The sequence below is a fragment of the Gallus gallus genome, chromosome 1, assembly GCF_016699485.2.
Source record: "Gallus gallus isolate bGalGal1 chromosome 1, bGalGal1.mat.broiler.GRCg7b, whole genome shotgun sequence".
Lineage (NCBI taxonomy): Eukaryota > Metazoa > Chordata > Aves > Galliformes > Phasianidae > Gallus > Gallus gallus.
The window spans coordinates 135,583,261-135,595,226 of record NC_052532.1 but is presented as its reverse complement, the minus strand read 5'-3'; the positions used below and the strand labels follow the sequence as shown (position 1 = coordinate 135,595,226).

At 42.7% G+C, this 11,966-nt stretch overlaps 1 protein-coding gene across 2 annotated transcripts in view; it reads left to right on the top strand.

Annotated features, from left to right (window-relative positions):
* Positions 1-43: 43 nt before the first annotated feature.
* UXS1 (UDP-glucuronate decarboxylase 1) overlaps positions 44-11,966 on the top strand; it is a 55,262-nt gene continuing 43,339 nt past the window's right edge. For both annotated transcript variants that reach the window (XM_015277923.4, XM_416926.8), the window contains exon 1: positions 44-208. In XM_015277923.4, the coding sequence (XP_015133409.1) occupies positions 112-208 (97 nt within the window). In that variant the 5' untranslated portion in view covers positions 44-111. The remainder of the gene's footprint in view (positions 209-11,966) is intronic.

The following is an 11,966-nucleotide window of genomic DNA, read 5'->3' as shown; positions in this document are numbered from 1 at the left end:
AAGGAAGGAGAAGGAAGGCGGGCGGGCGTCGCTGCGCCTGCGCGAGCGGTTCCCGGGTAGCCGGGCGGGGGGGAGCCGCGGGTGGCGTGCCCGGCGCTGCGTGCCCTGGGCATGGTGAGCAAGGGGCCGCTGCTGCGCCTGCTGACCGCCATCAACCGCAGGAGGATGAAGCTGCTCGTGGGGCTCGCCTGCATCGCCTACGTCGCCTGTGAGTGAGCGGGGAGGGGGCTCCGCTGGGTTTCCGTCTCGCCGCCCCGCGGAAACTTCCTCGGGCCCGGCGGGGCGGCTCGGAGCGAGCGGGCCGCGCTGCGCGGGGTGGCCGTGCCGGCGGGACGGGGCTCGGGGTGTGCCTCTTGTGCCGAGAGGCACGAAAAGTACTCGCGGAGATCTTAGAATAAGCCGCTGAGTGGAATGTTTACGGCGTGGGTTACAGGCGTGAGTCAGATAGACCCTGAGATATACCGTGCTCGGCTGTGAACCGTCTTCCCTTTCTCGTGCCTTTCGCACATCGGGTTTATTTAGCGTTAGCCTGCTCTCGCTTCGGGCTTGTGTGGATTTTGTGTGGCCTGCACGTCACGAGGCGGGATCGTGGAAGCCCTGTCAGCATCGCTAGATGCTCTCGGTGCTGCACAGCGTGTGTAGGTGAGCTCGCCTCGGAGATGGGTGTGTGCGAGGGCCGCTCGGGATCCTCCCTGTGCATTTGGCAGGGTTCAGAGGTACAGCTTGGGCATGTTGGAGGAAAGATGGTGTTTCCTACGCCAGAACTGCAAGATAGGAATTCCCTTTGCTGCCACATGTTACTCTGCCTGCAAGATCTCATTATTCAGTCACTGTTGAAATTGTTGAAATCGTATGCTTGCTGTCACTATTAGAACAGTTTGATAGAATCACAGAGTGGTTTGGGTTAAAGGAGACTTCAGATCCCACGCTGCCCCCCACCAGCTCAGGCTGCCCAGGGCCCCATCCAACCTGGCCTTGAGCGCTTCCAGGGATGGGGCACCACAGCTTCTCTGGGCAGCTGTGCCAGCGCCTCACTGCCCTCTCAGTAAAAAATATCCCCAACATCTAACCGAAATCTCCCCTCTTTTAGTTTAAAACCATTCCCTCTTGTCACTACCTACCCATGTAGAAAGTTGATTTCCCTCCTGCTTATAAGCTACCTTTAAGTATTGGAGGGCTGCTCTCAGGTGTCCACCGAGCCTTCTCTTCCCAGTTTGTTCAAGTGACTTAAGGTTCCATGCATAGTAAAGCTGAATGGCTTAATGATGACTGTTCTGCTTCTGAAAGGATTTGACGTTTTGCAAAAGAGAAAACTTAATATAGAAAGCAAAGCTATCAGGCACTGGGGTTGAGTGGCAATTGGTATGGCTGCTAGGACCTGGCTACTGAATAGATTCTGTGGACATAGGTGATTTTTGTTGTCTGGGTAAAATCTAGCCTTAAGGAAGGGGAAAACTGCTGTATTGTTTTTGCTGTTTGGGCTGCGGGTTATAGAAATCTTCTCTCTCTTTGCTTCTGGTCGTTCTTTGAGTTTGAGAAAATCAGGAGAAGACTGCAGATGGGTGTGGCAAAGGGCAGCTTAAAAAGGGGTTAGGTTGATATCTGGTGGGGGTATGGTTTCTGCAGATCTGCCGTGTCCAGTTGCTGTACTACTCCATCTTTTCAGCAGTAGTAGGGTAGCAGAATCATTAGTTATTGTTCTGGTGTCTCCAAGTAGTATCTTATTTTGGCAGATGCCACTGATGTAATAGATTGTAGAGAATCTATTTTTCATTATCTTTTCTGTGGAAGTGATTATGATTCCATCCCCCTATCCTGATGGTGTACTACTTGCAATATTACTGAATCATCACTGCGCTCTACATGCTGTCAGATATTGCAAGACTAAAATAGCATGGAATTTGAGAAAACTGAGCTGCTGGTGTAGGTGTATGTGCTGGCACTTCTTACGTTCCTTCTCTCTCAAGTGCTCTCCAAATGACTAAGTATTTTCAGGCTGTGCAGCCTCCTTCCAATGAATTCCTATTTGGTGTTTAGTGCATGGGGAACCGGAGTTGGAGCACATTGTTTTAGGGAGTGGGATACGTGGAAGTATGTGGAGTTTTGGGTTGGTTTGTTTGTTTTTATGAACTAGGAGATATGTGGTTTTTTGTTTGTTTGTTTGTTTGTTTTTGTTAGTACCATTTTGTGAGTTTGCATATGAAGCCATGGGAGAATGTTTGGAGAGTATCTTTTGGAAAAATGTTTTATTTTATAGAAAGCTTCTGCCTTTGAATGTACATTAGTTAAATCTGTCTGAAGAACTTCTCTTCTGGAGTCAGTAAACCAGAGGAAGAGCTTATCACAGGCTGTTGACAGACTCTCAGTCCTCTTGTTCTCAAGAGTCTTTGGGTGGCTGTCCTGGTAGGTTCACAGCGCACACATGTTGGATGTCTAGGGTGGCTTAGGCATCTCTGTTCCACATCTCCCCTTTCCTACCAGTCCTCCAAATACAAGGACTTAAACTGTTGTCCTGTACACCAGCTAAAGGAGGTCTGGTGTAAGATCACCTGGTGAGAATTCAGCTTCCTTTTTAGGTTGTAACCAGTTTACAACGTGGGTATTCAGACACTTATTTTGGCCCAGCTGAGGAAGTGGTGCAGTGGGGAGATGGGGAGCTGTGCTTTGTGTTTGGCAGAACCTTGCTGGTTCTACAACTTGGGTCTTATCTAAGGAGCCTTGCTGAATTTGGTTGAAGTACCACTGTCATGTGAGCTGTGCAATCAGGTTAAGCAGGTTTAAGATACCTTGGATTCTTACAGACTCCACTAATTCCCTAGTACCACTTAAAGTAAGAAGAGTCCTTATTTTCAATCTCTGTCTCTTTCATATTTGATGTCTCATTTTTCTGAGTCTACTTTATATTAATTTCAAAAATCATTGTTCGCTTAAATCTGGTGATACTGTGGCTAGTGAACTGTCCAGATCTCTCTGTAGGTGGTTTTGTTTGTTTGTTTCCAGAATTAGCTTAGTTAACTCTCTTGCATTGCTGTCTGCATGGCTGCAGTGTGCTAGATATAATGGGGAGCCATGACCAAAGTGTGTTACATCTTTGCTCTGATTTGTTCCCCTGCAAGATGCTGCAGGTTTGGTAGCATCAATGAAAGAAGAGGGACAGAGTGTGGAGGTGGACCAGAACAAATCCTTTCAGTGACAGGCTGCACTTTCATCTTGGAGCCATTGTGAAGCTGCAGCTTAAGAACATGAGGTGATTAGAAATGCCAGTGAAATGGATTTAATTGATTTTTGTTGTCCATTGCAAGAGAAAAGTAGACAGATCATAAACAAGCAACCAATTAAAAAGGTACTGAAAAAAAAATACAAAAATATCTGCTGCAATATGCACATATTTACTGAATTAAAAAAAAAAAGCCTTTTTGTGGAGCAGTATATCAATAAATAGATACCATAAATTCCTTTCCTTTGAGGTTTTAAGTATTCATTCAGCTTTATACAGGCATACTGAGGTGCTTCAGTGAGACTGATTCGGGCCCTTATTGAAGTTGTTGGAAGTAGATTTTTGAATCCTGGCTACAAGATTTTACAGACCAATTTGTCCATCTACACAGCTTGCTTTAATTTTGATGCTACTGTAAGTAATCTGATGTCTTGGTGTAACAAGGGAGTTGCATGATCTCACCGAAAGTAAAGGAAGAGTTCTATTTCTGGTAAAGTAGAACAGTTCTCACTGCTCCTTCGTAGATCAAATAGTTCTCTGGAAGTATGTCAGTAGCCCTGCTCGTTTTCTAAAGAAAAAGCAAATGAATAGTAGGGTGCTGTTATGAGATCCAGCATTAAGACGTTTTTCCTTTATAAAAGAAATCAAAGAGCAGCTGCTTAAACAACTTAAAGTGTCAAAGTAACGTGAGTTAAGTGCGTTTAGCAGGGTAGGAGCTTGATGTCTCTGAGCATTATTAATGTCAGTGATTGCTAGCCCTTGTTTTATAATGTTAGCCATTTTTTTTGTCAGATTTCCATCAGGTAGGAAGAATGTCGTGTCCCCTTCTCTCAGAATAACAAGGCATGGGTAAGCTTCTCGGCTTAAATCTTACCAGCCTCTTGCACCTTGTGTGTTCAAAATAAGGATTGAAGGATACTTAATTTTTTTTATTCTGATAAGCTTGTAATTTCACTTTTCATAGTAGAAAAAGAACTGTGAAATTGGTCTTGTCTTACTGATTCAAGCTAGCTGTCTGGAAGTTCTTTGGCACTGCTTTTGAGAGTAGCAGGAGCAGTTCTTCGTTCCCTGTCTGTTTTATGAGACAGCAGGATTGACAGGCCGAGGATGACTCAGGAGTGGTCTGTTGTGACATCAGGCTTGCCTGCTTTTTGCACCAACGTGCCACAGATTCTCTACCAAAAAAAATATATATAAATATAAATAGAAATCCAAAAAACAAACCCTAAACGTTTGCTTGCTGGCTTTGAACTAGACACTGCTGTGTAGCTCATGAAAATTTGACTGAGCTCCAGTAGCAGTTTGGAGTTTACATCAGGAATAACTGGCCAGCAAATCGGGACTTGGAATCGTTGTTGTTGTTGTTGCTCTAGTCTGTTTTGTGAATTTTTTTGGTATCTTGGAGAAACTCATTCATACCATTCCCAGGGTATCTCCACTTAGGATTTGTCTTTACTGTGGCTTGTGCAGGAGGTGGTGCTGCCATTGTTCCACTCCAGGATAGGTACTCTTAGAGCTTTCATCTGCTTCCCTCTCTGCATTTTTGCAAAGGAGTGATGTTTCCCTGTCATTTTATATTGCCCTTCTTTCTTGAATGTTAGTTGGTCAAAGCAGAGTTTGAACTGGTGGTTTTCAACTTCAGGTCCTTGGACCCTTGGGAGGGAGATGTGGGGGCTTTCTGTGTCAGCTTACTTGAACGGGCTTGTAAAATGTAATGGGGAGAAGAGAGTTGTTTTTCAGCAGCCTCACAGTATGCTACAGTAGCCAATACTGTAACTGAGAAAATCATAGTAGTAAATAGTAATCTGCAGCATTCAGTAGTTTGACTTGAGTCATGACCCTTTACTTGATCCCTATCTCTGATCTGAATCTTGCTGTCTCACATGACTGCTCAGGTTCTGCGGTTTGTAAAGTGTATATCATTGTAATCTGGAGTGTGGAATATTCTCTGCCTCTCTGAGCTTCATGAAGAATGTTCCCCCATTCTGTGGGCCATGTGTGGGGGGGAGAAAAAAGCAATGTTTGGACACTATCTTTTTAATTTTAGTCCTCATTTTAACAAAACAAACAAAAACTCCAACCCTTTCCTTAACCGCTATAAACCCTTTTACCTTCACCATTCTGCATGGCAGTTTTACAGCTTCAGAATGACTTGCATTTGATTTATCATCTGTTGCAGCTGATCTGTGATGTTACTGATGAAGTTACGTAATAATTAACCCAGTTACCTTTTGCCAGACCCCTTCAGGTGAGTTGACACAGTGACCCCTACCTCTCCTTCCTTAGAGTCCAAAGAAGTTGAAAACCACCAGTTAAAACTGCACTTTGATCAGTCAGCCTTCAAGAAGGAAAATGAGCTTTGTAAAAGAGAAAGGGAAACGCTTCCTGTTTGCAGATATTTAGGGAGGAAAGGAGATGTTTCGGTTGCTTGAAACTGCCTTCCAAGTTTCTGGAATGTATTAAATACCTGCGCGTGCGGTTATAGTGTATGTGTTGGAATTGCATTTGTTTAAGTGTATTTCAGACTTATATAACACCTTCCTAGATGTGCACCTCTTTGGGGAAGAAAGCAACCCCTTATGCTTTCTTTGTTGCTTTGTTTTCTTTACAAGTTAAAAACAAAAACAAAACAGTGTTGTATTAAAGCACAAGGAGAAACTGTTTCTCAGCAAACTTTGTGCATTGCAGTGGTGTAGATCAGGTCTATGAGAGGATAAATTTCATTTTGTAAGGAGAGGTTTTTTTGAGTGATAGCTGCTGTTTGAAGGAAGACGTAAGGATTTTTAGTTCTTTCAGCAAGTTGAAAGGGTTCACAGAGGTGTTAGTAATTTAGATTGCTTAGATTTCATGTTGTCAAAATAATTCTGACCTTATTCAAAACATAATTATTGCACCATACTCCAGTTAGGTGTAAGTGAAAGTCCTTCTGTTGGCTCCCCGAGAATTCTTACTTTCTGTAGGGAATCAACCTATTTGCAGACCACTGTTGTTGTTCTGAGGCAGTAACTTCAAACCTGGGAAGTTTCATGATGACCGGGCACACTGAAGTGTAGGGAGTGATGAAAATGGAAGATCCTGATTGGAACTTGCAAATTGTGATGAGTTCTTTGGGATGAAAACTGGATACATTCTGTTGTTACGTAGTTGCTGTAAGTGCCAGGTGTTTGTGTTTGTGGTAGAGAACAATCAGATAGCATTACCTTGCTCATGCCAAAACACAGGATAGACAAAAATGATATGCTGGAGGTAAGACACAGGAAAGAGTAGAAACACTGAACAAAGAACTGGGGGGAAAAAAAAGAGATGGAAAGAATTTCCCAGCAATGAAATGAAGAACTCTGTTCAGCCTTTAAGTGATTGTGAATTGAAATGTTGTAAGTAATAAATATCTAATAATAGGTTTCCATCCAGTACGATGCCCAATTAACTCTTGTAAAGGGGAAAAAAAAAAACAGTTGCCTGATACTGTATCTGACAGCTGTAGGAGTGTAGCAGTTTGGCAGAGTATGAGTGTTCTGTTCTAAGAGAAGGTATGAAAACATTATTCTGGTGACTACTTTTCCTCTGCTGGAAGATGAGTAGCTGTGGGATGGCATACAAGGATGTTGTTAACCATCTTGAAGCCCCACAAAACAAATAAACAGCAACAAAAAAAACCCACTGTATCCTGATGTCTAGGTTAATTCCCATGAGGGAGAACCTGTTGGTTAATCTTCTCTCTTTGGGGCGGGATCAGCTAGGTCCAACCACCTGCAGGGCTGCCCCCCACCAGCTCAGGCTACCCAGGGCCCCATCCGGCCTGGCCTTAAGCACCTCCAGGGATGGGGCACCACAGCTTCTCATATGTCCACCTGATCCCTATGTGCAGTGAAAGTTCCTGTCCTCTGCAAAAGTGGGTATCTCCATTCCCCAGCTGCTGGGACTTCAGCTTTTTTCAGTGGTGATTTTCTAAGGGTTCCTCGTCAGCAGCAAATTAAATCCAGTGTCACTGAGGCCTAATTCTACTACTTTTTCTTCACACTGAAAAGAGCAGCTTTCACTTGGCTGCAGGACTGTCATGTCTCCAGTCTGTACTGAGATGCAATATTAAAGTCTCCACATTTCCTCCATTAAGAGTTACTTCAAGATTCCCAAGCAGTTGCTTTTTCTTTCCTCCCCTCTCCTGTAGCTATTTGCTTTTAGAGCCCACAGTATCTTTTTTGAGCTTATGCCAATCTGAGAAACAATCAGGGATCCATCATGCTATAAACTGAAGGTATTTGATAAGAAAACTCCTGTGCAAAGGTATGAGATCCCAAATCCACCTCTCATTCAGGTGGGCTGAACTGGGAGTTGGACAGGGACCTCCATTAACACCATTGATGATTTTTCTGTAACTTTTGACTGCAGTCAAGCTCACATTGTGCAAGGCAGCGCTACTGGGCTTAAATATCAGTGTCAGCCAAAGGCAAAGTGAGATACTTCTGGAGAAGCCAGAGCATACAGTCAAAAATGTGTAAAGGGAAAAAAAAATTACCACTTTTCCTCTAGCTTCCTTTATATCGTTATATCATTATATATATATATATACCCTTCCAGTACTTGAAGGGAGTGTGTAAACAGGAAGGGGAGCGGCTGTTTACAAGGGTAGAGAGTGATAGGACAAGGGGCAATGGTTTTAAATTAGGATGGGGGAGGTTTAGGTTGGATATTAGGGAGAAGTTTTTCACCCAGAGGGTGGTGACACACTGGAACAGGTTGCCCAAAGAGGTTGTGGATGCCCCATCCCTGGAGGCATTCAAGGCCAGGCTGGATGTGGCTCTGGGCAACCTGGTCTGGTGGTTGGCGACCCTGCACATAGCAGGGGGGTTGAAACTCAATGATCATTGTGGTCCTTTTCAACCCAGGCCTTTCTATGATTCTGTATATGTAATTGAGGTCCGCAAAATAATATAAGACTTTTTTTTTAATGGGTCTGTAATCAACATTTTGAACTCCCTCTGCATCCTTTCCCATTCTGTCAAGTTTTCTTCTGAAAAATCTTGTTTTTAACTAAGAAACCAATGCTGCTGTGTAACCATGGAGAGCCTGATTTAAGAAAGAGGAAAATAAATCCTGTTTTTAACATCAGTGCATCTCTCTGAAATAGGTTTGACTGAAGCAATTCGCTCTGAGCCTTCAAAGGTTAAGGTTTTGTTCTAGAAGTTCAGGTAACAACTGTATATCAATTCAGAGTGTTCCTTCACGCTGTTTCTTTTTACAGCAGAATCTCTTTGTAACAGACATCGTTTTTGTTCTCTCCTAATCTGAGGAACAGAGGATGTAAGGAGGGCAGTAGAGGGAAAAAATCCTGTGTTTTGAACTAAATCTGCTTGGGCAAAAGTTCACACAGAAGTTTCTTTAAGTGCCTTGGAAATGCAAACCACGTAGTCATTGTGAAGGAGAATGGTTTTAATGGAACTGCATTCATTGTTGCTCATAATGCAGTTGGATCTTCATGGGCATTAGGATCCTGCTTTTTAAAACATTAATTTTAAAAAGCACGTGGTGCTGAGACTAATGAAATTGTCTGAAGCAGTCTGAAATGACTGAAATTATCTCTAATCATTTGAGGTTCAAAGTTAATTACTATAGTTCCCTTGTGATAGACAACAACTTGATATTGATTTCATATTCCTAATCCCAGAGAAGAGGGATCATCTTGGGGTAAAGGTACCGATTTCCTTTGAGATTCTCTATTTTCCTACCTTTAGGTTGTGGCTGAGCTACTCTCCTGGTTCTGCAGCCTATTGTGGATGAGCTAATTAAGACATGCAAGGGTAGTAAGCTATGTTCTATGAAAAAGCTATACAGCATGTATTATTGCAGTCGGCAGACTGAAAGGGCATTCCAAGCAAAAGATGTATCCTATTCCTACATTTTCAGGATCTAAGTGAACGACTCGTGCCTGCTGTGAAGTACAACTGGCCAGAGCCAAAAGCGACTGAGTTAGGTAGGGAAATGTGCATTTAATAGTGGGTGCTGAACAACAAATAGCTTGGGATTTCTACTGTACTTTGTGCTTTCATTTAATAGGTTTTGTCTTTCAAATCAAACCAGCACTGCCTGCGTAATGTATCTGAAGAATTGCTCTTGAAATATTCCTTTGGTGAAAATAGCTCAATCATTGCACTGCTCTGCATCCAGTGTAATTTCAGAAATGGACTTATTTAGGAAGACTTAACAAACTGTTAAGTTTATAGGAATATACACGTATGCGGTAGGAAAACAGCCTTTCTTTTACTCGCTCATGACTGTCCTTTTTTTTTTTCTAAAGTAGTTTCAAGAAGTCTTGGCGATCAGCAACAGTTATATGAGATTATGCTTACCACGTAGTTGTAGCTTTATCTCTTAGAGGCAGGAGGAAAACAAAATAGGGGGAGGGGACCCAGGAGTAATTAATGTTTACTATTTAAATTCAGCCAGCCTCTTTAATAACGGTGCTGCGATCAAGGCTTTAAAAAACAAATCCCCTTTTTTCCTGAAACAATAGCTCTTTATCACTTCATCAAGTCATGGCATTCTTCTTCTTTCAAGTGTAATATCTGTGGGAGTGATTAGCGACTCAGTTGTGTTCTCAGTCTTAGTGCTACTTGTAATTAATCCTTTGAAAACTCTTGCAAGAGAAGTGACTGTTACTTTATGGAAGGGAAGCAGTGGGGGGAAAAACAACACAGATCAGATGTAGTCTCGTTTTGACTCTACCTTTTCTCCTGCAGGCTATTAATCTTGGTTTCTCCGTGTCCCTGAGCAATCCAAATACTCTGATCTCTTCACTAATGGCCACATATTACTACCTTAATGAGTCATTGGATGAGGTTTAAAAATAGTCTTTTGAGAAGATAAGCAGAACTTCTATCTCTTCTCCCTTGTAATGAGTGTCTTAATTGTTTGGTTACAAGTCATGCACCTGTCTAGTCCAGTTAATGTCTAGTCCAGTTAATGATGAATTCTTCACTTTAACAGTTGCAGTAGATGGCAGGAAGGCTGTGCATGCTCTCTAGATGCATAAATGTGAAGTTCTTCAGCATATGCACTGCGTGCGGCTGTGGAGGAAGAGTGTTGAATGTCTAACGCCTGAGTGTTGGCATAGGACTGTTACCCTGATAAGTACTTCTCTGTTTAAAAGTTTTGGCTTTGGTTTTGTTTTGTTGTTGCTGTTCTTTTCTTAAAGACCGTCTTTTGCAATAAAGTCTCAGTTATGTTAGAGTTTGCTCACATTGGGTCTCTTAGGAATCTGGTGGTTTTGAAAGAAAGATGGGTTTGCGTGTAGTGCCTGATTCATGACCTTGCTGTTAGAGAAGCATTTCCAACCATCTACACCTGCAGCTTCTGGTGCAGCCTGGTCTTGGTTGGCATGGGTTCTGTGGTGCCTCTGAGGGTTTTTGTCTCAGATTTAGGCTTGTAATTCTGATTCATTCTGCTTGCTGATTTGGGCCCCCGGCCTCTTAACCTGTGATCCCTTCTACCTTGACATAAGCTGTACGAAATGCACAGTAGTCAAAGAGAGCCTTCTTTAGAGCTGCGCATTCAGAATCCTTTGTGAGGGCACTATGTCCAAGCAAACTTCTGTGGCACCTCTCTGCATGAGATATACTTTGGTGTTCTTCAGGTTTTTCCATACAGAATTTCCTTTGTGTTTCATTTTGCAGTTTCGTTTTTTTTGTGTGTTACAGAAGCACTCAAGCTTTGTGGAAGTTTCAGGAAGGTCATTTAGTTTTACAGAGCTCTTAATATCAAGCACAGTGTGTTGGAAATATGTGGATGCTTTTCTGAGTTCCCCATCCCTGTTGTGGAACCCTCTCATGCCCAGTTAGCCCATTTTCTTTAGCAAGTGGTTTTTTTGTATGCAGCGTAGCTTCACTATCTTTGTTGCAACAAAACTGGCCGGGTGGTGGTTGTGGTGCAGCTGGAGAGTTGCGTTGTGTCAATTCCTGCTTCACCAATCATGCCCAAATGTTTCTTGCCATTGCACAAACAATACCGTACATTGTGTGTACGAGTTTCAGCAGCCTAGAAAATGAAACAATTGTATATCTGAGTCATCTGCTTGGCAATTGTGTACTTGTAGTTGTCAAATGATGGTCATTCATGGAAAAGGAAGAAAAAAATAACCCCTTTTCCACTAATATTATCGCAAATAATTCTGAAATCCTAACCAGATGGGAAATAAATGGAATGTAACTTTAGTGCTCAATGCTCTCTTTTCCCCACTGAGAATCTAATTAATGTAAAACCCACGGTGTTTCTTAGTTCAGCTGGATTTTATTGATCATCTGTCCAAATGTGAAGCTCTACCTCTCTCCTACCCCAAAGACTGAGATTTTAAGATACCGTTGCAGATGTTGGAGTGCCCTCCTTTAGTCTGATGATCTGTCATGTATGCATTTGTATTACTCGGCAGCACTCAGTAGTTTAACACAGTTCAGTGACTTTGCCATCCCCTGGAGGGTGGAGCACTAACTGCATTAGTGCATTCTCTTGTATGTTTTGTTCCTTCTTTTGCCTGTGTCTGCAGTTGCAATTTGCTATTCTCATCTCTGTAAGACCTTACTGACTGTTTGAGATCAGTAAATAACGATTGTGGGAATGTATCTGCAAGGCCTGAATGCAGACAAAGTACTTAATTCAGCTGCTACTCGAGGCCTGAAGCACTGCTTGCCATCACTGAGGTTGCCTCAGAAACTTTCTTTATGCATAATAATACCATAACTGCATACAGGCTACTACT